The 20,894-nt window shown below is 45.9% G+C and overlaps 1 protein-coding gene across 2 annotated transcripts in view; it reads left to right on the top strand.

Moving 5' to 3' along the window:
- Nucleotides 1-20,894, top strand: part of VPS35L (VPS35 endosomal protein sorting factor like) — a 111,871-nt gene that overhangs the window by 21,142 nt on the left and 69,835 nt on the right. For both annotated transcript variants that reach the window (XM_070230898.1, XM_070230899.1), the window contains exons 8-12: nt 5,795-5,879; nt 12,146-12,205; nt 17,707-17,803; nt 18,502-18,549; nt 19,797-19,890. In XM_070230898.1, the coding sequence (XP_070086999.1) occupies nt 5,795-5,879; nt 12,146-12,205; nt 17,707-17,803; nt 18,502-18,549; nt 19,797-19,890 (384 nt within the window). The remainder of the gene's footprint in view (nt 1-5,794; nt 5,880-12,145; nt 12,206-17,706; nt 17,804-18,501; nt 18,550-19,796; nt 19,891-20,894) is intronic.

Raw genomic sequence — 20,894 nt, 5'->3', positions numbered from 1 at the left:
TTAATTTCTGAACAGCTATTTTAGTTGAAAAGGACAGATGCCATTCTCGTTCAGTGTCATGGCGATGGGACGTTTGTTTTCTCACCTGCTTCTCTCGAGAGAGACTGAAGAGAGTCTGGGAGACTCTACGCCGGGTACCGGAAGTCTTTTCAGATGACAGTTGGTCTGGCAGGTGCTGTTTTGTGTGTTTGATGAGACGGGCAAAGCCAAGCCCATTTCTCTTCGATCACGGTTGTTAGTTTTCAAGGTAGATACTCTTGAAGAAGCGGGCCTCTCATCCTGGATGCACATGAGGAGCTGCTTGCTGAGTGGCTCAAGTGAGAAATATCTCAACCAACAAGCACGTCCTCACAATATTTTTACTGGCAACATCTCTCCATATTGTAGTATAGAACTGTGACTTCTAAGAGTTTTACATCTGGAGGAGATTTGATTCATGTCTTCTCAAAGAAAATAACCAGGAAAGTGTTTAATTAACTCCACATCTGGTTAATAGGAATTGTTTTACTTTCAATGCGGTCCGTCGTCCCTCGGTATCCGCAGGGGCTTGGTTCTAGGACCCCCACGGATACCGAAATCCGAGGGTGCTCAAGTCCCTTATGTAAAATGGCGTAGAATGTGCATCCTCCTGTATGCTTTAAGCCATCTCTGGGTTTCTTATAATACTTAATACAATGCAAACCTATGTAGATGGTTGGTGTACTGTGTTGTTTGGGGAATAATGACAAGCAAATAAAGTCTGTACGTGTTGGGTACAGACGCAGCCATCGTGGGCGCTGTTGGTTGAATCTGTGGACGTGGAACCCGTGGAGAGCGAGGGCCGACTGTCCTTTAAAGACAGCCGTCTTTATCCGCAAATGATGGCCCGGGTGCAGAGTGGGGGAATGAGTGCGTTCACTTTATTTGCTCTGCGGTAGGTCTTTTCGGTTTAGTTTTGCTTTGTTGCTTTATTGAGATATATTTTACATATCCTAAAATCCACCATTGTAAGTGTACAATTCAGTGAGTTTTAGTAAGTTTATAGAGTTGTGCAACTATTACACAGTCCTCTTTTAGAACATTTTCATACCCCCGCCAAATTCCCTTAAGCCTGTTTGCAGTCAAACTCTGTTGCCACTTCCAGCCCCAGAAAACCACTGATGTGCTTTCTGGCTCTATAAGTTTGCCTTTCCTGGACATTTCCTGGACATGGGATCATTGAATGTATAATCTTTTGTATCTGGCTTCTTTTGCTTAGCAGTGTTTTTGAGTTCGTCCATATTGTAGTATCAGTACTTTATACTTTTTACTGCTGAATAGTATTCCATTGTGTGGATAACCACATTTTACTTATCCATTAACAAGTTGATGGACATTTGGGCTGTTTCCACTCTGGCTGTTATGAATAATGCTACTGTGAACATTAGCATTTTTCTTGGGTAGATTCCTAGGAGTGGAATTGCTCAGTTGCGTGGTAAGCTTATGTTTAACTTTTTGAGAAATGGCCAAACTGCTTTCCAAAATGGTGGCGCCATTTGTATTCCCACCAGCATTCCAGTTATCCCACATCTTTTCCAACACGCCTTGTTGTCTTTTTGATTATAGCCATCCTAGTGGGTTTGAAGTGGTGTCTCACTGTAGTTTAATTTGTGCATCCCTACTGACTAATGATGTTGAGCATCTTTTCATATGCTTATTGGCCATTTTTATATTTTTTAGTGAATGTCTATTCAACACTTGCCCTTTTTTAAAATCAGGTGGTTTATCTTCTTGTTGAGTTGTAGCAATTCTTTATATATCCTTGATACAAGTTCTTTATCAAACATGATCCATGGATGTTCTCCTAGTCTGTGGCTTGTTTTTTCATTTTCATAAGAGTGTCTTTTGACGTATAGAAATTTTTAATTTTAATAAAGTCCAATTTGTCAGTTGTCTCTTTTTTGGCTTATTTTTGGAGTTGTGTCTAAGACTGTTTGCCCAACCCAAGGTCATGAGAATTTTTTTCTGTTTTCCTCTAAAAGTTTTATAGTTTTAACTCTTATATCTAGGTCTGTGCTTCGTTTTGAATTAATTTTTGTGTGTGGTATAAGGGTCTAAGCTTTTTTTTTTTTTTTTTTGCACGTGGATATCCAATTTTCTTAGCAGCATTTGTTGAAAAGACTGTCTTTTCCCAATTGAATTATCTTGGCACCTTTGTCAAAAGTCAGTTGATCATAAGTATAAGGATTTATTTCCGGTCTCTCAAGTCTGTTCCATAGCTCTGTAAGTCTGTCCTTATGCCAGTACACTGCCAATCACACTGTCCTGATTACTGTAGCTTTATGGTCAGTTTTGAAACTGGGTGGTGTAAATCTTTTAATTTTGTTCTTCTTTTTTAAAATTGTTTTGGCTATTCTGGGTCCTTTGCATTTCCATATGATTTTTAGGATTATCTTGTCAATTTCACCGCCCCCCCCCCCCCATCTTGTAGGATTTTGATAGGGGTTGCATTGACCCTGCAGATCAGTTGGAGAGATTTACCAGCTTAACAATAGTTAGTCCACTGATGCATAAATTCTGTATCATTCCTTCTGTTGATGGGCATCTGGTTCTTTGTTATTCTTTTTCTTTTTTCGTTATTGTGAACGACGTTGTGTGCACACTCTTGGACGTGTCTGCTGGCCTTTCTCTAGATGAAGGCCCATCCCTAAGAGTGGAATTGCTCAGGTCTAGGGTGTGTGCCTCTTCATCCTTACTGGATGGTGCCAGATTATTTTGCGCAGTAGCTGTGCCAGTGTCTTCTCGTAGCAGCAGTGGAAGTGTGAGGGTCTGTGCTGTTCAGCATCCTGCCAACATTTGGTATGAGCAGACTTTCTATTTTAATCTCCCCAATTTGGGAGGTAATAAAATCATATTTTATTGTGGTTTTAATTTGCAGTTCCCTGATTATAATAAGATGGAGCATCTTTTAACATGTTTATTGGCCATTACAGTTTTCTTTTCTGTAAAATGCCTTTTGTTGATTCCTTTTGCTCATTTTTCCATTATGTTATTTGTATTTTTCTTATTGATTTTTGTCAACCTTAAAAATAAAACAGCTAGTTTATTCAAAACGAGTTTATTCGAGAATAGCCAAAGAATTGCAGTTTGGGATGTGTGTGCTGTGGCGGACCATATGCAAATCTAACAAACAAGGAAGAGGAAGGGTATTTTACAGAGAAAAAGGAGGAAGTTGGGATGGGTTGTTTTGAAGGAAAGTCCATAGGAGTAAAGTGGGAGTTCAGGGTGATGACACGCTCTTATTGGCTAGCTGCTAGGCTAGTGGATTTCTGCTTGGGATGCAGTGTACATTTCTTCCCGTAGTTAACAATCCCTCCTGTTGAGGACTTCTTCCTTTGGGGTCTGTAATGGACTATCTTTCCTGTAGTTGACCTCGAGTGGTACTGCATGGGAGCTCCCCCTTCTGGCCTCCTGCCTCCTGCCTCCATTTTAAATAAGATTTCCCTTTATTAATTTTCACAATTTTTCAGATTTTTTCTCATATATCTTGGGTAATAATTGTCCTCTGATTGATTATTCTGCTTCCTTTCATCCATCCATTCATTCTTCCTTAGTACTCAGCCATAGATTATCTTTTAATGTATACATTTGCTTTGGCTATTCAGATTCCTTTTTAACCCTAACTTAATTTTAGAAACTGCTAGTGTCCTTCTAGAATATTGCTAACTGGAAATAAATGAAAAAATCCTTTTTGTATTTTTCCAGCAACATTAATAAGTTTGATAGCAGGTATTTCAAGCAGAGTAATTTATCCGTCAGTTGTTCAGGAAACGTGTGTGACAATGGTTCTCTGCCTCGGCTGCACATTAGAATCACATGGGAGCTTTAAAAAATGTGAGTACAAGCTGCACCCCAGACCAGTTTAATCAGAGTCTCTGGGAGTGGGCCCCAGCTGCCGTCATTGTTAAAAGCGCCCTGGATGGTTCCGAAGCGGAGAACACCTGGTTTACAGAAGGCTCAGTCCATTCAGAGTGTGCTGCGGATTGTGGCTATCACGAGCCCCGTGGGTCCCAGGCTGGTTTCAGTGCCACCATCCCTGGAGCCCTCGTTGAAAATACTGCTTCCCTGCTGCCTGGGCTGGAGGTCTGGAGTCGAGCAGGGAATCTGTTTTTTAACACGCACCCTGGGGTGCCTGATTCTTACAGGACAAGTTGAGGAAACCTCACCAAAGCTTCAAAAAACTAGAATCTTGAAAATAGCGATTTAATAGCTAACTCCGATTTATAACATTATGATGACTTTAACTATGGATTAGAAAACTTTTGCTTCCTGTTATCCTTCGTAAAACCTATGTTCTGTGACACCAGCTTGGGGGAAAATCAGTGCACAGATGTTGCGCAGCGCCAGCTGTGTTTAATTTGCAGTCTTCTGTTTGAATTCCCTCTCTCTCACCTCACCAGCGGGCAGCCGCTCATCTCCGAGGGGCCCTGGGTAGGAGCTGGGGAGATGTCACATCCCTGGGAACCGAGAGCTGTGTACTGTCAACAGTCTCTAGGATTCCGAGTTGTTTGTCTTCTCCAAGCCCTGAAATCTCACGGGGGTGTTGTTTAAGTTGGAGCTCTCATAAAGGGCATTTGAAAAACACAAAGCGAGGCATCAGGAAATGGAGTTCTAGGTCCATCCAAATGCCACGTTGGTGTCAACACCATTGTTTTCACAGCTTACGTTCCCCTCACCCCTCCGCCTCCACCCCCAGTAACATTTGGACTGTGAGAGGATGTTTCACAAATTAGACACGTTGTTTACTTTTAGACTGTAATGCTAGGGAGAAACTTGGTGAATCGAAGACATTAGATTGGGTAACAACGCCAAAGTGTCAGCCTGCCTCTGGATCGGATAAACTTTCGAACCATTCTCTGCCCTTGGAAATGCATATTAAAGGACCCTTTCTAAATGTCCAAATGTTTTTTTATTTTTAAGTGACGTTTATCTGAGAGTCAGCCACTGGAATGACAAAGTATGGCAGGGTGATTTAGTTCCTTATGCAGACTTTTGAATTTGTGAAGACTTGGACGCATTAAATGTAGTTCTTCAAAATAGAAGTAGGTTTTCTGTTTCTGATTATAAAAGCTGACTTAATCTGGGGTGTTTGGGCCGCTGTGTGTGGCTGCAGTCTTCCTTAAGAGTCCTGAGCATGTCGATGGCCCTCTGGCACAAGTGACACTATAGGGATTGAGCAATTCCTTGCAAAGCCGAAATGTTCCCAGTGTCGAAGGTCATAGTTCCAGAGAAACAGGTACTCGAAGCTTGCCCTGTTTCTTTTTGAGGGGAATATGGGAGTGAGAATCAATAACAGATGCTCGTGTAAGAAACCCTGGAGATTTACTTACGGGGTCATTTCCTGGAAGAGAGCGTTTAAGAATCGAGACTATCCTGAAATAAACCAGAGGAAGCCATGCTGAAGAGCAGTTGGAACAAGGATTGAGTCGTCTGCAAGCCCCTGGAGGGCGAGGTGTCAGTGACTTCCCTCCGTGGCTTTCGGTGTGACCCTGGTCCAGTGTATGAACAGAGACCCTTCTGGCTAAGGTTCCTCAGTCCTGTGGGCTTCCTGGAGGGAGGTGGCAGTGCCTTCCGAAAGAGGCTCTGTCGGGAGCAGCCTCTGGCTCCCTTTGTTGAAGGTGCTATGGTTTTGCGCATCTTTCTCTCTCCAGTGTCTAGCACACGCTTGGTCCGTGGAAAGCGCTGGCACTTTTGTGCAGGAATCCTTAGGTTTCCAGGCCTGGAGCGTTCCACTCAAGTCAAACACAACAGTAAATTTTCTCTTCTCTTGTTCTAGTGCTCGAAGCTTCTTTCGGACACAAGCGTTATTCAGTTCTACCCAAGCAAATTTGTCCTCATCACCGACATCCTTGATACATTTGGTAAGTGGAGTCGTTCTGCGTAGACTTAGGAAATACGTTTGTTGTGCCAGAAGTTGGGCGGCAGAGTTGCTTTAAGTTAGGCTCCGTGGCGGTTTAAGTAATTAGGTAAACCATGAGAGAGACCAGCCCCGCCCCTTCCCCCCATGCTCATTAACAAAGGTGCTGTTTTTGAAAGAGTCTTAAATTAGATTTTTTTCTAACCTTCTGGTAGGTAAGTAAAGTGAGTGAGTGAAGCGGCTCGGCGGGCACACGTCTGGTCTAAACCAGCTCGGGTCCGTCGCCATCTCATGGCATCTGGAACTCGCTTTGTTCAGAACTGAACTTGGCATCTCTTCCCAGCCCCTTCCATACCTTCAGTGGGTTTCTGTGTCGGGGAATGTACCCCATTGCCCCAGTGGGAAATCTGAGATTCTCCCCACCCATTACCCCATGTCCAGTCTATCACCAGGTTCTTCAGTTCAGCCTCCGAAATCTCTCCCCGTTGTGTCCATTTTTCTCCCTCTTCACTGTTAAAACCTTAGTCCGATCCACGCCCCTCTCCTTCCTGGGTGACGGCTGCAGCTCCTATGAGGTCTTCCTGTATCAGAGTGGCTGCTGCTTGTCCCACGCTCCAGCCCTCAGGCAGAATGATCTTTGGGGGCCCAGCAGAGGGGTCTAGACTGAAGAGGATAACCTGGAGCTCCTCTGGAGAAACAAGAGGCCTCTGTGCTACTTGGCGGTGGTCAGTGGCCAGAGCATCATGCCATTAACAGTTTGCCCAAACCACGCAGCCCTCTAGGCTGTACGTGATGTCTAGCGTCGAGGTGCCCATAATAACTGGGAACCAGTTGTCTTCTGAGAGCCGGACACATAGGAGATCAGAACACACATTCGCTGTCTTACTGAGGAACGACCAATGGGCTGCCAACCCGGCAAGTCTTGTCTGTAACCCACTGAAAGATCTCATGTGTCAGAAAACAAACTGTCACTCGGAGAGACCCATTTATTTCTGCACAGGTGACCGGAGACCTGAGTATATTAGTTAGAAGAAGTGATAGAAAATCCGATTCATACTAGTCTTGGAAAAGCGGGTATTTATTGGTTTATTTTGAAAAGTCCAGGGGTAGTTTCTGGTTTCGGGTACAGCTGGCTTCAGGAATTCAAACGATGTCTTCAGGACCTTGACTTTTTCTAGTGCTCTCCCTTGGGTTGGCTTCATTCTCAGGCTCCACAAGGTGTCCTCAGCTTCTGTCAGCTTTGCTGCCACTAGTCCTAGGACAAGGAAGAGCTTCTTTTTCCAAGCATTCCAACGGAAGTCCCGGGATCCCATCCCGTTGGCCTGGCTGGGATCACGTGTCGGTCCCTGAGCCAGTCATGGCATCAGGGATGAAATATGCAGGTGGTCTGGGCCTGGGTCACCCCAGAAGAAGAAAGGTGATGCAGTGGCCAGAAGCAAGGGGAATGGGAGCCAGCTGGGCTAAAAGAAGAGATGTCCCAGCTAAAAGACAGGACCTGTGGGTTCAGATGTCCTGGAGAGGGGGCGTCAGGCACTCTGCTGGGCGCAGAGGATGTGTCAGCAAATTAGAGACAAAAATCCCTGACTTTGTGGGCTTACAGGCTGGTAAGAGAGGATTTACAGAACAAAGAAGTAAACCTGGTTGTATGTTAAATGGTGATTGGGGATATGGAGGAAAAATAAAACAGCAGGGTGAGGGGAATTGAGGGAAGCAGGCAGGAGTGGGGGCGGGCTGTGCTTCTAAATAGGGTGGTCAGAGGAGGCCTCGCTGAGAAGGGGAGTTGTGAGCAAGGACTTGAAGGAGGGGAGAGATGAGCCACATGCTGGCAACATGGGGCTGGGTTAGGCCAAGGAACAGCCAGTGCAAAGACCCTGAGGTGGGAGCAGGTCTGGCAGGTTTGGAGAACTGAAAGGCCTGGGTGGCTGGAGTCGGGTGAGCAAGGGGTTGGTGGCGCAGGAGCTGACATGGCCAGAGTCTTGGACATTGGAAGGACTTGGGCTCTGACCCTGAGGGCATGAGGAGCCACCAGGGGTATTAAGCAGAGAAGACACACGATCTGATTTGGGTTTTAATGGGCTCTCTCTGGCTGCTGGGTTGGGATTAGACTGTAGGGTGAGGGTGGAGCAGGCAGCCCAGATAAGAGGCCATTGTAGCCCTTTAGGTGAGGAATGAGGGTGGCATGGACCCAGGGAGGTGGTGGAGATGGGAGAAGTGATCCAGAATGGATGGATGCATTGGGCCTCAGAATAGGTATCAAGTCACACGCTCCTTGGGCCTCACCTTGTCCTCATACACAGCTTGCCTTCAGGGAGCGAGGACGTCAGTCAGGGAAAGAGGCCCCTGCCTGTATCTGGTTCTCTTGACAGTTCTGTTTCTTGTGGTGAATTAACACCTTGGCCTCCTGGGTTCCCTTGCCAGCCTCCTGCAAGTTTCTTTTGCATGAGTCAGCATCCCTGAGCAAGACTAGCTTGGGGACACCGATAAGATCCAGTCTCTAGCCTGCAGGCCTGGCTCGATCCAGACGTTAACCTTGCGAGGATTTTGGGCAGTCCTTCTGCAGCCTCTGCTGGTGGCGTCCCAGGCCCATACCTCAGCAAGCTGGGATGCGGTGCAGATGCCTGCCTCCTTGCTGTGTCGCAGAAATTAGCCGGGCTGGGAGTTGAGAATAACGGTAATAAACCCTCAACAAATAATGTCCTTGGGCCTGACCCAGGTGCTTTAGAATAGTAAGTCACGTCGTCTTCGTGACAGCCCCCTGTGAGGTCGGGTCTGTAATTGTGCCCATTTCACGGATGAGGAGCCTGACGCACAGAGAGTAAAGTAGCTTGCCCAGGGTTGCAAGGGTAGTGAGTGGCAGAGCTGGGACTCAAAGTGAGTTCTCTGCACAGTCAGAGCACTTGCTTTATTTCTCTTCTACTTGGCTCACGGGGGAATCTCTCCTCTCCTTGAAAATTATAAATTTGTATTCCTTTAATCCAGCAACTTCACCTCTGGGAATTCATTCCATTTGTGATTCCAGAAGATTAGAACCCAAGTGGCCCTCAGTAGGGCACCAGTTAAATAGATGATGATACATGTGTCTGTTGGAGCACCAGGAGGCCTCTGAGAGTGAGGATGGGCTCTGTGCTCCGCCAGGGAGATCTCCGGGGGTGTCGTCACGTGACAGAGTCAAGCTGCAGACTGGCTATAGAGTGTGCTCTGTTTTGTGTAAGGAGGGAGGAAAAATTGGAATGCTTGTTCATATTCGCTTGTGTTTGCCTAAAGAAGCATTAGAAGCATACCCAAGAAGCTAATAAAAGTGGAAACCTGCAGAGGGTGTGGATGGGGACGGGCTGGGAGAGAAACCCGTTCACTACCTTCGCAGCCTTTTTGAGTTAGAACCGTGGGAATGCTTTTCCTATTCAAAACCGAGCATTCAGGTGAGCTCCCTGCTTTCAGCAGCTACCCCCTTCCCCACTTTGGGTGGTCTTCCCAGCAGTGCTGTTGTCTGAATCTGTTGTGGATAACATTCCTCAGGTCTGGGGCAGGCTGTGTCTGCTGGTGCCCTAGGAGACTTCATGCTTTGGCCTGATGAGCAGGTTCCACTTTTTAAACAAGAGTGGAACTCAGCCATGCGTGGGTGGAAACTCGGGGTGCTGGGCCCATCTTGCAAGCATCGTCATTACTCTCTGCTCCGTAGAAAGGTGCGCGATGGTACAGGGGCAGGTGTTCACTGGTTGTTGACATGACTGACCAAGGGTTGGAGCATGTTGCTGGGCAGGGTGTGGGACATGGCCTGGGCATCAGCAGCGGGAAGATGCATGCTGGACTGTCATTTTGAGAGAGGCAGCGAGCACGGAGCTGGGCTCCGGAGCCCCTGCCTGCGTCCCACGCCTGTGTGCCCAGAGGCCTGCAGGGCTGTGTGGCAGAGCTTGCGGGCAGAGTCGGTGTCAACGACTCTGAACAGTGCCTGGCACTAAGTGCATGCCCAGAAAATGTTAGCTGTTAGCACTGTCCTTGCTTGTCTGTTTTAGTGTCCTTAATTCATAAGAACGTGAATCGAGAAAGGAGGTAAATCTAGGATTGGGTATTATTGTCAAAACTGTTGTCCGCTAACTTCACAAAGGAAGAAAAATTCACCAAACTTATTTGGCCAAAAGTGATTTTATAGTTAAAGGCCCCTTAGAATATGAAGGTGAATATAAAAAGTAGTTTTGTTTTTTGTTTTCTTTTTAAGAAAGCTAGTTTGAGAGAGATGGCAAGCTTTTTGCAGAGGAAGTAAAGACATTTGTGCTCTTAAGGCCTGTCTGCACACCACAGGAGTGAGAAGTTATGCCCAGCTGGGCTTGCTGTGATGGCCTGGGGTCAGAATGCGTGCAGCCCCGATGCGGGGGGGTTCTGTCTGCTCATCTCGGAGGAGGCCTCTCGGCAGCAGCTGTGGCTGCAGGTGACCAAACGCTTTCTGCCCAGTGACAGAGGCAGGTGGCTTTGACAACTGGGGCTGCTTCCCTCAGGCTCCCTGGGAACTTCTGAACTGAGTTGATGGTTTGGAGCCATGCTTCTCATCCTTGGCTGCACACCTGGGGAGCTCTAAAACCATTCCAGAGGGTCGTGCATCACCCCAGACCATTCACATCAAGACCTCTGAGGATGGACACAGCCGTCCGCATACTCACAGGCGGCCTAGGAGCTCTGAGTGTTCAGCCATGGTTGAGAATCACTGGAGCAGGGAGCAAGGCTTTTCGCAGTTTCTAGCGATCCCCACACCCAAGGCAAGTCTTAGCTCAGAGACCCATGGTGCCTGCCTAAATCAGTGGTTCTCACACTTGAGTGTGGATAAGGATTCCCAGCACAGTTATTCAAAATTTATATTCCTAGTCCTCACCCCACAAGATCCTCTTTTCCACTATCTCTGAGGGGGCCCCAGGAATGTACGTTTGCAACAGGTGTCTTGATGTGATGGTAATGGAAGTGGTCCACACTAGGGGAGAGGCCTGTGTGGCTCCTCTTTGCTTGGCTGGCTTCCTGCACATAATTCTGGCATCATGTTGTCTCTTGATGATGTCACTGGATCTTACGTTCTTTGACCAGAAATGGTCCTTATAACAATCCTGTCTCTTTTTCCCTGTGTGGACAAGGTATAAGGTTCTTCACTGCCCTGAATGATGGGGTTATAGGGGAAAAGATGAGCACAGGGAAATACTTTTGACATGAAAGGTGATTTGGGAGGATCCAGAAATGAATGGAACTATAATTTTTATCCCTCGAATATTGATAGCATTTTCCAAAATATGTGCACAGAATAAATCTTTTTGTGCTAGGTTAGGGGTTAGCCTGTAAACCAAGTCCAGACTGCCCACTTATTTTTGGAAATAAAGTTTTCCTGGAACACAACCACATTCATGTATTGACTTTTGTCTGTGGCTGCTTTTGAGCTACAACTGTAGAGTTGAGGAGTTGCGATAGTGACCTGTGACCCACACAACCTAGAATATGTTCACCTATCCATCCAGCAAAGATTAAGCACCCACTATATGCCAGGCACTGATCTAGTCCTGGGGATGTGTCAGCGGACAAAACACACAAATCTCTGCCCTCGTACAACTTGTATTGTATCAAATCTCAAATCGCAATGCTTCTAGGACCAGGTGAATCACATAAATAATTGTGAAGCAGGTTGTTGATGAGAGGTAGTAGGGAGCAGTGGAGACTGTGGCAAACTGAATAGTATATTTGCCATTTCAGGGGCAGCTACTAGTCTGTTCTAGCTCATTTTTATCCTATAGGGATATGGGCCGTTTTTGGCACATAGTATGTGAAGACGCAGGAAATCCAGTTTTTAATGTGAATTCTCCCAGTTTCTGTGTGTTGGCAGCTAACTCAAAAAAATGTTAAAACACTTTGTTGGCCACTGTGTTGTGGACCAAAGAAAACGGATCACTGGCTGGATTCAGCCCTCAGGCTGCCCGTTCACAGCCTCTGGCTAGAGTATGAGCTGGACCGTTCTCCATTGCGTGGATGGAGCTGCCTGAGGCTCCTTTAGCCCCAGGTTTCAGTTAAGACTCTAACGGGAGAAGAATCACTTTCCTGCCTCTCACAGAGAGTAAAAGTCCCCTCTTCTATTATAAACGAAAACAAAAGAAACGTGGCTTAAAATGTGTCCCACTAGGTGGCGGCATACTATAACAAGTTAAAGCTTGTCTGAGCGCTCGCCATCTCTGTCCCTAATTAACAAACGTTTATTTACTGTTTGCTCCTGAAGAGCATGACCATCTGTCCTTTTCTCCCCAGGAAAGCTGGTGTACGAGCGCATCTTCTCCATGTGTGTGGATAACCGCAGCGTCTTACCAGGTAATGTCATAGCTGTTGCCTGGGTTTCGTTCTGCCCTGGCGTCAGGATTGGAAGGTTTATATCAAGTCAGGATTTATTGAGACCCAATATAAAGTTGTTTATTTTTGGTGTATTAAAAGTAAAAGAAACACCTTGCCAGATTTCTGACCGTCTCAGTCTTCTAAAAGCATTAGAAGGTTTTCAAACACCCCGGCTAGGAATTTGGGCAAGTCATTTGAATCCACAAGAATGAAAATATATTATCATTAGATTCAGCTGAACTTTCACACCAACTTGATGTCCTCTGCTGCTTGACTGTTTGTTTTTTTTTTTAAAGATTTTATTTTTTTCCTTTTTCTCCCCAAAGCCCCCAGGTACATAGTTGCATATTCTTAGTTGTGGGTCCTTCTAGTTGTGGCATGTGGGACGCTGCCTCAGCGTGGTCTGATGAGCAGTGCCATGTCCGCGCCCAGGATTCGAACCGACGAAACACTGGGCCGCCTGCAGCGGAGCGTGCGAACTCAACCACTCGGCCACGGGGCCAGCCCCTGCTGCTTGACATTTTAATATTGTCCCTGCATAGCTTTCCTAAGAAGAAAATGCTTTAAAAAACCAACTTTGTATATATTAAAGAACAATGTCAAATAAATCAATAACAACAGATGCTTTGAATCTGCAGTCTTTGCCCAAGTGATGTTTGCATGAAATTTATTGCCAATCAATTTCAAGTTCTCAGGCGCTTATAATGGGACAACCAGATTATGAATTTCATTTGTCATATAAATGACGATGATGTGTCTGGCCACATGGAACTCTCGGCAGCAGCTTCCTTTTCCTTTTAGCCCTCCCTTCAAGTTCCCAGCGCTGCTGTAGGAAACGTTATCCTGCAGCCTCCTGCTCCTACTCAGCTGATGGCATCAGCAATAGTGACCCATAATTTGACCCCTGTTCATTCATTCATTTTTTCTTTTGCCCATCTATGTATGCGTATGTATGTGTGTATGTGTCTGTGTTTTGAAAACTATTTAATACTCCTGTTTCTCAGAAAGAAAGAGAGAGAACTCTACAGACCTTTAGGGCCAGCACAGCTCTTAGGAATCATCTTGTCTCATTATAGATGGGCCCACCCCCTGTGGGGGAGTCAGGGGCTTGCCTATGGTCCTGCTGCCAGCTGTGGAGAGCCTTTGCTCTTAGCGCTGGACCTGCGCCGTCCAATATGGCGGCCCGGTCACGTGGGGCTCTTGAACGCTTGAGAGCTTCCAGTCCAAACTGAGATGTGCTATGAGTGTTAAAAAATACACTGGATTTCAGAGACTTAACACAAATAAAAGACCATAAAGTATCTCACTAGTAATTTTTTTTATATTGACTACATGTTGAAATGATATTTTGGATAAATTGGGTTAAATGAAGTATATTATTAAAATTTCACCTGTTTTGTTTTCCCTTTTTGAACGGGGCTCACATGCTGTTTCTATTGAATGCTGTTGCTCTAAATCGCCCCCCCACCACATCACACCTGTGAGGTTTTTAGCAGCTCCTCCCATGTTCTAGGCTTCTCGAGACTGGGAACCCGTGAGCCTGGAAAGGTAGGCAGGGGCCAGCAGAGAGCAGGGGCCTCTGTGTCGGCTTAAGGCTTTGGGAAGTCCGGATGAGTTTATTGTACACTTGCCAGCTGGTATTCCATGTGCTCTGTCAGCAGCAGTGAACTCTCAGCCTGTAGGTGGAATTAACCCGTTTCAAATCTGTGTTTTCTTTGGCTGCAATGGTATTTGGCCTTTTGGTACAGGTGCTGCTTCTCCCTACTGTTGTATGTCTACCTGCTTAAAAATCTTTCTATTACTTGCCTGGCCCCCAGGGGCATTTGAGTTTGCATCCAGTGCAATCATTTTCCTTCTTCCTAATTTTCACTAGTTTAGTTACAAACAACATTTTAGGACCAATGAAGGAAAAATGACTAATAACTTGCTCCCTGCCTAAACTAGAAAAGTTCGAGATAAAAGGCTATTTTCATATTCCCTTCCAGTTCTTGTCGAAGTATACTAATAGCACTTCCATCACGAAAGTTCTTCACTCTCCCGTTTCTGTTTTTCACCCTGAGCGATGCAAATCTGGCTTTTGTTTTCTTGAAAATAACTTCTTCATTCTTTTTCCCCTTTCAGTTAAAATCTTCATCTACTACGTGTTACCTCTGGTTCCAAGAACCTGAAAGAGAAAGGGGCAGACTCTTCTCAGAAATGTCAGCCGTCTTGGGGATGATTCTTAATAATTATGAGGAGAGCTTTTGAAATCCGTGCCGAATTCTGCCTAAAGAAATTAGGTTTAGAGAGAAATCTGTTGTCTTGTGCACTCATTCTGTCCGCTTGAATCAAGTTCTGACTGGTGAATTTCGTCTTTGAGCCTTTTACCTTCAGGAGCCTCAACTCAGGTGGAGTTCTTAGGAGTTTAGAAAGATACGTGTCCTGTGGGTTCACGGAAAGTACCCGCTGCGAGATGTGGGAATTTGCCCACGTTTCTTAGTCCAGCGTATGTGTACAGAGACCACCCACTCCAAGTGATAAGTAACTTCATTTCTATCTTGGGAGAAGCGATGTGGGTTATTGAGTCGTGGTTCTCATCGTCAGCTGTGGGCATTCCCTTCTTCAGCTTTGCCCCACGGCTGACGGAGGCTGCATGTGGGGGAGCAGCGTCCTTGACTGACCTGGCCTTTCAGGCACGTGCTAAGATGACGTGACAGCCCTATAAGCACTTTTATGTGAAGAGACCTCTCACCGCTGGGGCAGAGACTTGGCAAGTGGTCCCTTCTCTCCTCCTAACATATCCACAGAAGTTCAGGGTTGGAAAAGAAGCACCGTATAAGAAAAATAAGTGAGAACTCGACGGAAAAATCTCTGCTCTTTGTCACACTGAAATCTCTTCAGAGTTAATTTCCAAATTCTGAGTTCATTTTCCATGTAGCAGCCCAAGGGCTAGAGTATGAATCATGTTGTGTCACGTCATGCCATCCCTCTGTTCAGAAACTCGTGGAGTTCCCGTACACTTAGAAGAACTCTCACCAAGGTGGCAGCCCTGTGTAACCTGGTTTGTGATGCCTGCTTCTCCCCTTCCTGCTCACCACGTTCCTGCTCTTTGACCATAGCAGAGGTCATACTTACCGCAGGGCCTTTGCACTTGCTGTTTCCTCTTTCTGGAAATACGTTTCCTCCACATCTATGCACGGCTGGCTCCTTTTTGTAATTGGGGGGTCAGCTCAAATGTCACCTTTGTAGGAGCCTTCTCTGACCACCCTATCTAATGAACCCCTGCAACTCAAGTCACCCTCTATTCTAATACCTACTTTTGTATCTTTCATGGTGTTGACTGTTATTGGATATTGTCTTATTTGTTTCCTTGCTTATTCTTTTCCCTGTTGATTACGTTTTTTCCCCCTGTGTAAACTTCACGAGGACAGGGTCTGTCTGATGTACTGTTACCTCTTCAGGGCCTGGAATAGTACCTTTAGTTGGTTCTTAAAACATTTGCATTGAGCAAGTGAAGTAAAGGAATAGCATATTTAGTTTGCTGAAAGACTTTATCTGCATAATGTAGTCCTTTTCCTACATCGTCTCTCGAGCTGGAAGGAAAGCCAGCAGCCTGTGTGTTGGTGCATGCAGATTACTGTGTGGCTTGCAGTCCATATGCATACGTGTGGTGGCTTGCCTTTCCTGTGATTCCCAGCTCTCTTCAGAAACCTGAATCCTGACGGTCCCACCCTTTGCTGAACCTCTGTCCCCTCAGCTGGAAAGTGAGGGATTTTATTAGATGACCTCAGAGACTTGTTTTTGTTTTGGGTTTCAAGTCTCACGATTCAGTCATACGAAGGGAAGTTAACCCCGCCCCTCCCTGTTCCACAAGGCAAGATTGACAAGTGAATTTAAGAATAACCCTTATCTTTTCCTGTCTGGGTCTCTTGGAACTTGAAAAAACTTACTTTAAGTGCCCGGGTTTAGGCCAGGAAAGGGAAAATGGTAATTTCCCTTCCCTTTGAAAATGGCAAGTGAATAATTCTGGAATGAATGAAGCAGGCTAGAACATCCAAAAATAGATAAATACTTGAGATTGCAATTCCAAAATATCTGCAGTTGTGATTAGTGCCTGTTCTCTGCTGGTGAGGTACCTAGGGGTTTATCTTTTTGCTGATTCCCTAGGAATTTTGATGACCTTTATTTTGTGCCACCAAGTAGCAGAAAGCAGAATCAGGAACGAAAAATGACCCCCTGCACAACATGAGAGCCACCGGGCTGACCTTCACTTGGGTCTTTTAAAGTAATGAACTTCTCCCTTTTTGATCGAATCCTAAATGTGTGCGGCACGTCCCGTGCTGGGATCGGGCTCCAGTCTGTATGGAAATCACGTAGAAAAAATCATTTCCGTGCGAGGGTGCCACAGTGGCCTTCTTGGTGTTGATGAGAGTTTTTGTTTGTTTTTTCATTTTTCTGTACTCTCTTCCATTCCTTATTAAGATGTACATAAAGATTAAGCTTGGTTGCCAGTGTTAGGAAGCTCCAAATGACAACAAAGAAGGTCAGGGCTGGTGGGGCAGCCAGCCCGTGGTGCCCAGGATCCTGACTTCTCTCTTGCTCTCATGATTCAAGATGATTATGGAGGTTCCAGCCATCGTATCTGCATTCCAGGCAGCAAGAAGGAGTGAAAGAGGTCAAGCCCCTTTCCTTAAAGCTATTTCTTAGAAGTTGTACTTCTGTTTATATCCTGGGACCAGAGCTTGGCCGCTTGGCCACACCTAGCTGCAAGGATGGCCATACGCCCAGCAAAAAAGTGAGAATTCTCTGATTAAAGAGGAAGAGAACAGATAATGGTTGAAACTGGCATTTTTGGCACTACTCAAGTCTTAGAACCAGTATTGAGCTGGCACCCTAACTCTGGCTAGTTTCTGGCCTCGGGTCCTTGGTTTACCTTCACCTCTGGCCCATGTGATATTTGGAGCACAAGCTTCCTTCACATTTTATGTTAGAGTTGCAGGTTCCTAAAGCATCTGGGATTCTCAATTATATCACTATAGTTACTGGTGGGTACACCAAGACCTCTGGATTATATTAGAGGCAGTGGCTAAGAATGTAGGCTCTGAAGTCAGACTGCCTGAGTTGAATTCTAGCTCTTATATTTGTTTGCTGTGTGCCCAGGGCAAGTTACTAAACTTCTCTGGGGCTTGGTCTCTGTGTCCATAAAAGAGGGTAATAAAAGTAGATACTTCGGAGGGCTGTGGTGGGGAAGGAGGTGAGCTGACGTCTGTAAAGCACTCTGAACAGCGCCTGGCACTTCGAAGGCCTCTGTGTGTAAGCTCTCATTGTCACCAATTGTTTCCTAATAATAATAATGATATTTGGAAGGAAAGAGATGGAAATTCTGGGTACCCCACTCCTTCTTCTGCTCCATTGTAACCTTTCCCTATCCCAGGACTCATGGCAGCTGAAACAGATCCCGAGAATTGGGAGGGCTGACGGATATTATTTTTGTATTACAGATCACTTCTCTCCAGAGAATGTAAATGACACGGCCAAAGAAACGTGCTTAAATTGGTTTTTCAAGATCGCTTCCATCAGGGAACTCATTCCAAGATTGTATCCTTTTTTTGTCTGATGCCTTTAAAGATAGGCTTGAAAGGGTTGGGCTGTTAACAGAAGCCATGTGATGGGCACCCTGAAATTCCTGTTGAAAATTCGGTGCCGTCACGGTTGCTAGCCTGAAAATACCCGGCCGGCCGCACTGTGGGAGCCTGTACACTCTTGTTCTCTCCAAAGGGTTCTCTGCTTTTTTTATTTTGAATATGATGCCATGTACGAGGCTTTTGTTCCCTTGAGGAACATTCTCACATTAATCCTCTCAGTTAAAGTGCTTCATCTTTGTGTTGTCTGTTTCTGACAACTTGAAAGGAACAAGGTCAGGCTTCTGTGCACAAATGCCGGTACTGAAGGACAGAGAAGGCGACTCATGCACCTAGCAAATTGTAGTTACCTGAAGTGTGTTCTTTCCTCATAAAGCCTTGGTTGGAAATGCTCAAAACCCAGCTTAAATTACAGCGTGCAACCATGAATCAGCATGTAACATTTTCCAAATTTTATTGTAAGTGTGTATGAAACCTTGAGACCCAAATATAGAAACCACAAGCCACTAGCTAACTCAGTTCCCTGGGTTGTTGAGAGCCATCTTGGCCCCCTCTCCTGAAGACATGCCTTGTTCTGTTCGTGAACAGTTTAGTCTTTTCCCGTAGGGAACAGCCTGTCTGGAAAATATCTTCCTTACCTGAATGTTTTTGTAGTTATGTGGAAGCATCCATTCTGAAGTGTAACAAGTTCCTCTCCAAAACGTAAGCCTCTGAAATGTCTAGAACTGTAATATTTCCAAAAAGTGTCTCACACACACACACACGCAGCACACACTAATGGCAATATAATAGTGGCCATCATTCTTTGGGTACTTAGCATGTAACAGATCTGGTGCCAAGCACCTTCCATGCATTTTCTCATTTAATTCAAATGAAAACTTAATGAAGTAGAGAGAACATTTTAATCCCTGTTTTCTAGAGAAGACAACTCAAGCTAGGAGAGGTTGGTTGAGTTGCTCATGAGACAGCAGCTTGGCTGGATTTGAGTCCTGGCTCTGCCATTACTAGCTGTGTGGTCTTGAGCAAGTCATTTAGCATCTCTGACCCTCGGTCTCCTCTGAGAACAAGACCCTAAGAAGAGGTCTGGGAGAGTCCGGTAGCCACATGCACTGCACTGAGAGCAGCACCTGCCATGCAGTGCGCCCATGCTCAGTGTTTGCTGCTGTGTCCACGATGATGACGATGACGATGATGTCAGAGCACAAGTCTTTGCCCCTGGTCCCCGTTCTACCGTGGGTCACCTCTGACATTGTTTTGAGAGGCATTCACAGAGCCTAGGGAAACCAGATCTCCTTTCTGCAGAACCAGTGAAACGCCGAGTCATGTTGGGTGGCAGCTAGATGGCGAACTCCCTGAAGGCCTGGGCTGACTCACGAGTCCTTTGGTAGGACTTAGTGTGTGACTGGGATCTGGGGCTGGCTGGGGTCGTTTGGAGGGATAACACTCGTGCTGCAGGAACAGTTATTTCCCCCTCCCGGTTGGGGCAGGATAATGCCTGAGGCAGAGGAAGGTTCTGTGTCTCGGGAGGAATAAATCAGAGTTCACGTTAACAGATTCCTGATGCCGGCTCAGGGGCTAGGTGTCCGGTGCTAGGAAGGGCCGGGGCACAGGACAGCAGATCAGTGTCACAGCCCATGGACAATCCCTGGAAAACAAAAACTGCTAAGTTAATAGAATAAATGTGACCTCTAACAGGGAAAAAAGTAAAGGTTAGACTCCAGCTCTGAGCAGATAGTAAAGGTGGAAGAAACCATTCCGTGAATGAATCGTGTCTAGAGAGAAAGACTCTTGTTACGTAGCCTTAGAAAACTCGGAAACTTTGACCTTGGTTATTCCTGAAACTTGATTTTTTTCCCCCTAAATTTAGGAAGTTTAGCTTTATGTTTATTTTAAAAAGAACAGGGAGCTCTCACAGGGGTATAATGCTGCTGTCTTTTTGTTTCTAACAGGGGGATTTCGGAATGTCTGCCCCGATTGACATGCATGATTCGAGGGATCGGGGACCCGCTGGTGTCGGTGTATGCCCGGGCCTACCTCTGCCGGGTAGGCCGTGTCGCGTTGCTGTGCTCCCAGACGTGGCAGTTCCCTGTTTCCTTAAATGTTCCCGAGGCTTCTCCTTCACCACCACCTCACAAGTCACTGGAAGAAGGACTTTATTAGCTTCTAATTTTAGAACACGGCTCTTCCACAGAAAGCAGAGCTGTAGGATTTCTTTTAAAAATTAATTTTAAAGTAGAGCCACTTACCGTAAGTCTAATTGGAGGCCTGTAAGGTCGTTGTCTTACAAATGAACTGGTTTTCAGAATTAATTGTTCCTCCATTCTTGCTGGGAAGGAGACTCCCAAGGCCTTTCAGCTAATGGTTTGCTTTTCATTGACTTGAAACGTGCTTTCCCTTTGCCTTGAATGTGGTCGCTTGGTTAGTTTCTCCGTCCTCATATTAAAGGGTCACTCAGAGAGCAGTCGGTGCGGGCTGTCTGGCTGGAGTGGTGCTCCTTGCGGTGACAGGCGTCAGGGTCTGTGTAGCCTGCCTCGGAGGGCGCAGGCCTGTCTTCACGGCTGCTCTCTTGTGTAAGGCAGTCCTGGTTGTAAGTCACTCGACCTTTCTCTCCTTTAAAGCACCGTGAAGAGCTGTTAGTTTTTCATTTGTGAAGAATGCAACCCATGGAGTTATCGGTGGTTTTTCTTGAACTTGTGTGGGGGCTTTGCCTCCATCAGCTTTCAATGGAGCCTCCTTGCTAAGCCCGTCAGCTTCTTTCCCCTTTACAGGGGGCTCATTGCCCTTCTTCCAAAGGGTCCTGAAGAACCCAGACTTCCTTGAGGACAAAGCCACGTGCGGTTAGACTCCCTGCTCCCCACTAGGGATTACTCACATCATTAAATCAGAAGGCAAGAACCAGTATCCTTTCATTGGCTTCTTTTATGTGACATCTAGCAAACGACAGAAGCCCCGTGGTCTGTGTCACAAAGAAATCAGTCATCGCCCTCAGTGAACAGCAGACATCCTCACGAAGGGCACTTTTTAAAGATCTTTTCCATGATAGACGA

The sequence above is a fragment of the Equus caballus genome, chromosome 13 (assembly GCF_041296265.1).
Source record: "Equus caballus isolate H_3958 breed thoroughbred chromosome 13, TB-T2T, whole genome shotgun sequence".
Classification (NCBI taxonomy): Eukaryota; Metazoa; Chordata; class Mammalia; order Perissodactyla; family Equidae; genus Equus; species Equus caballus.
Note: the sequence above shows the minus strand (reverse complement) of the source record. Positions and strands in the feature narration are given on the sequence as shown.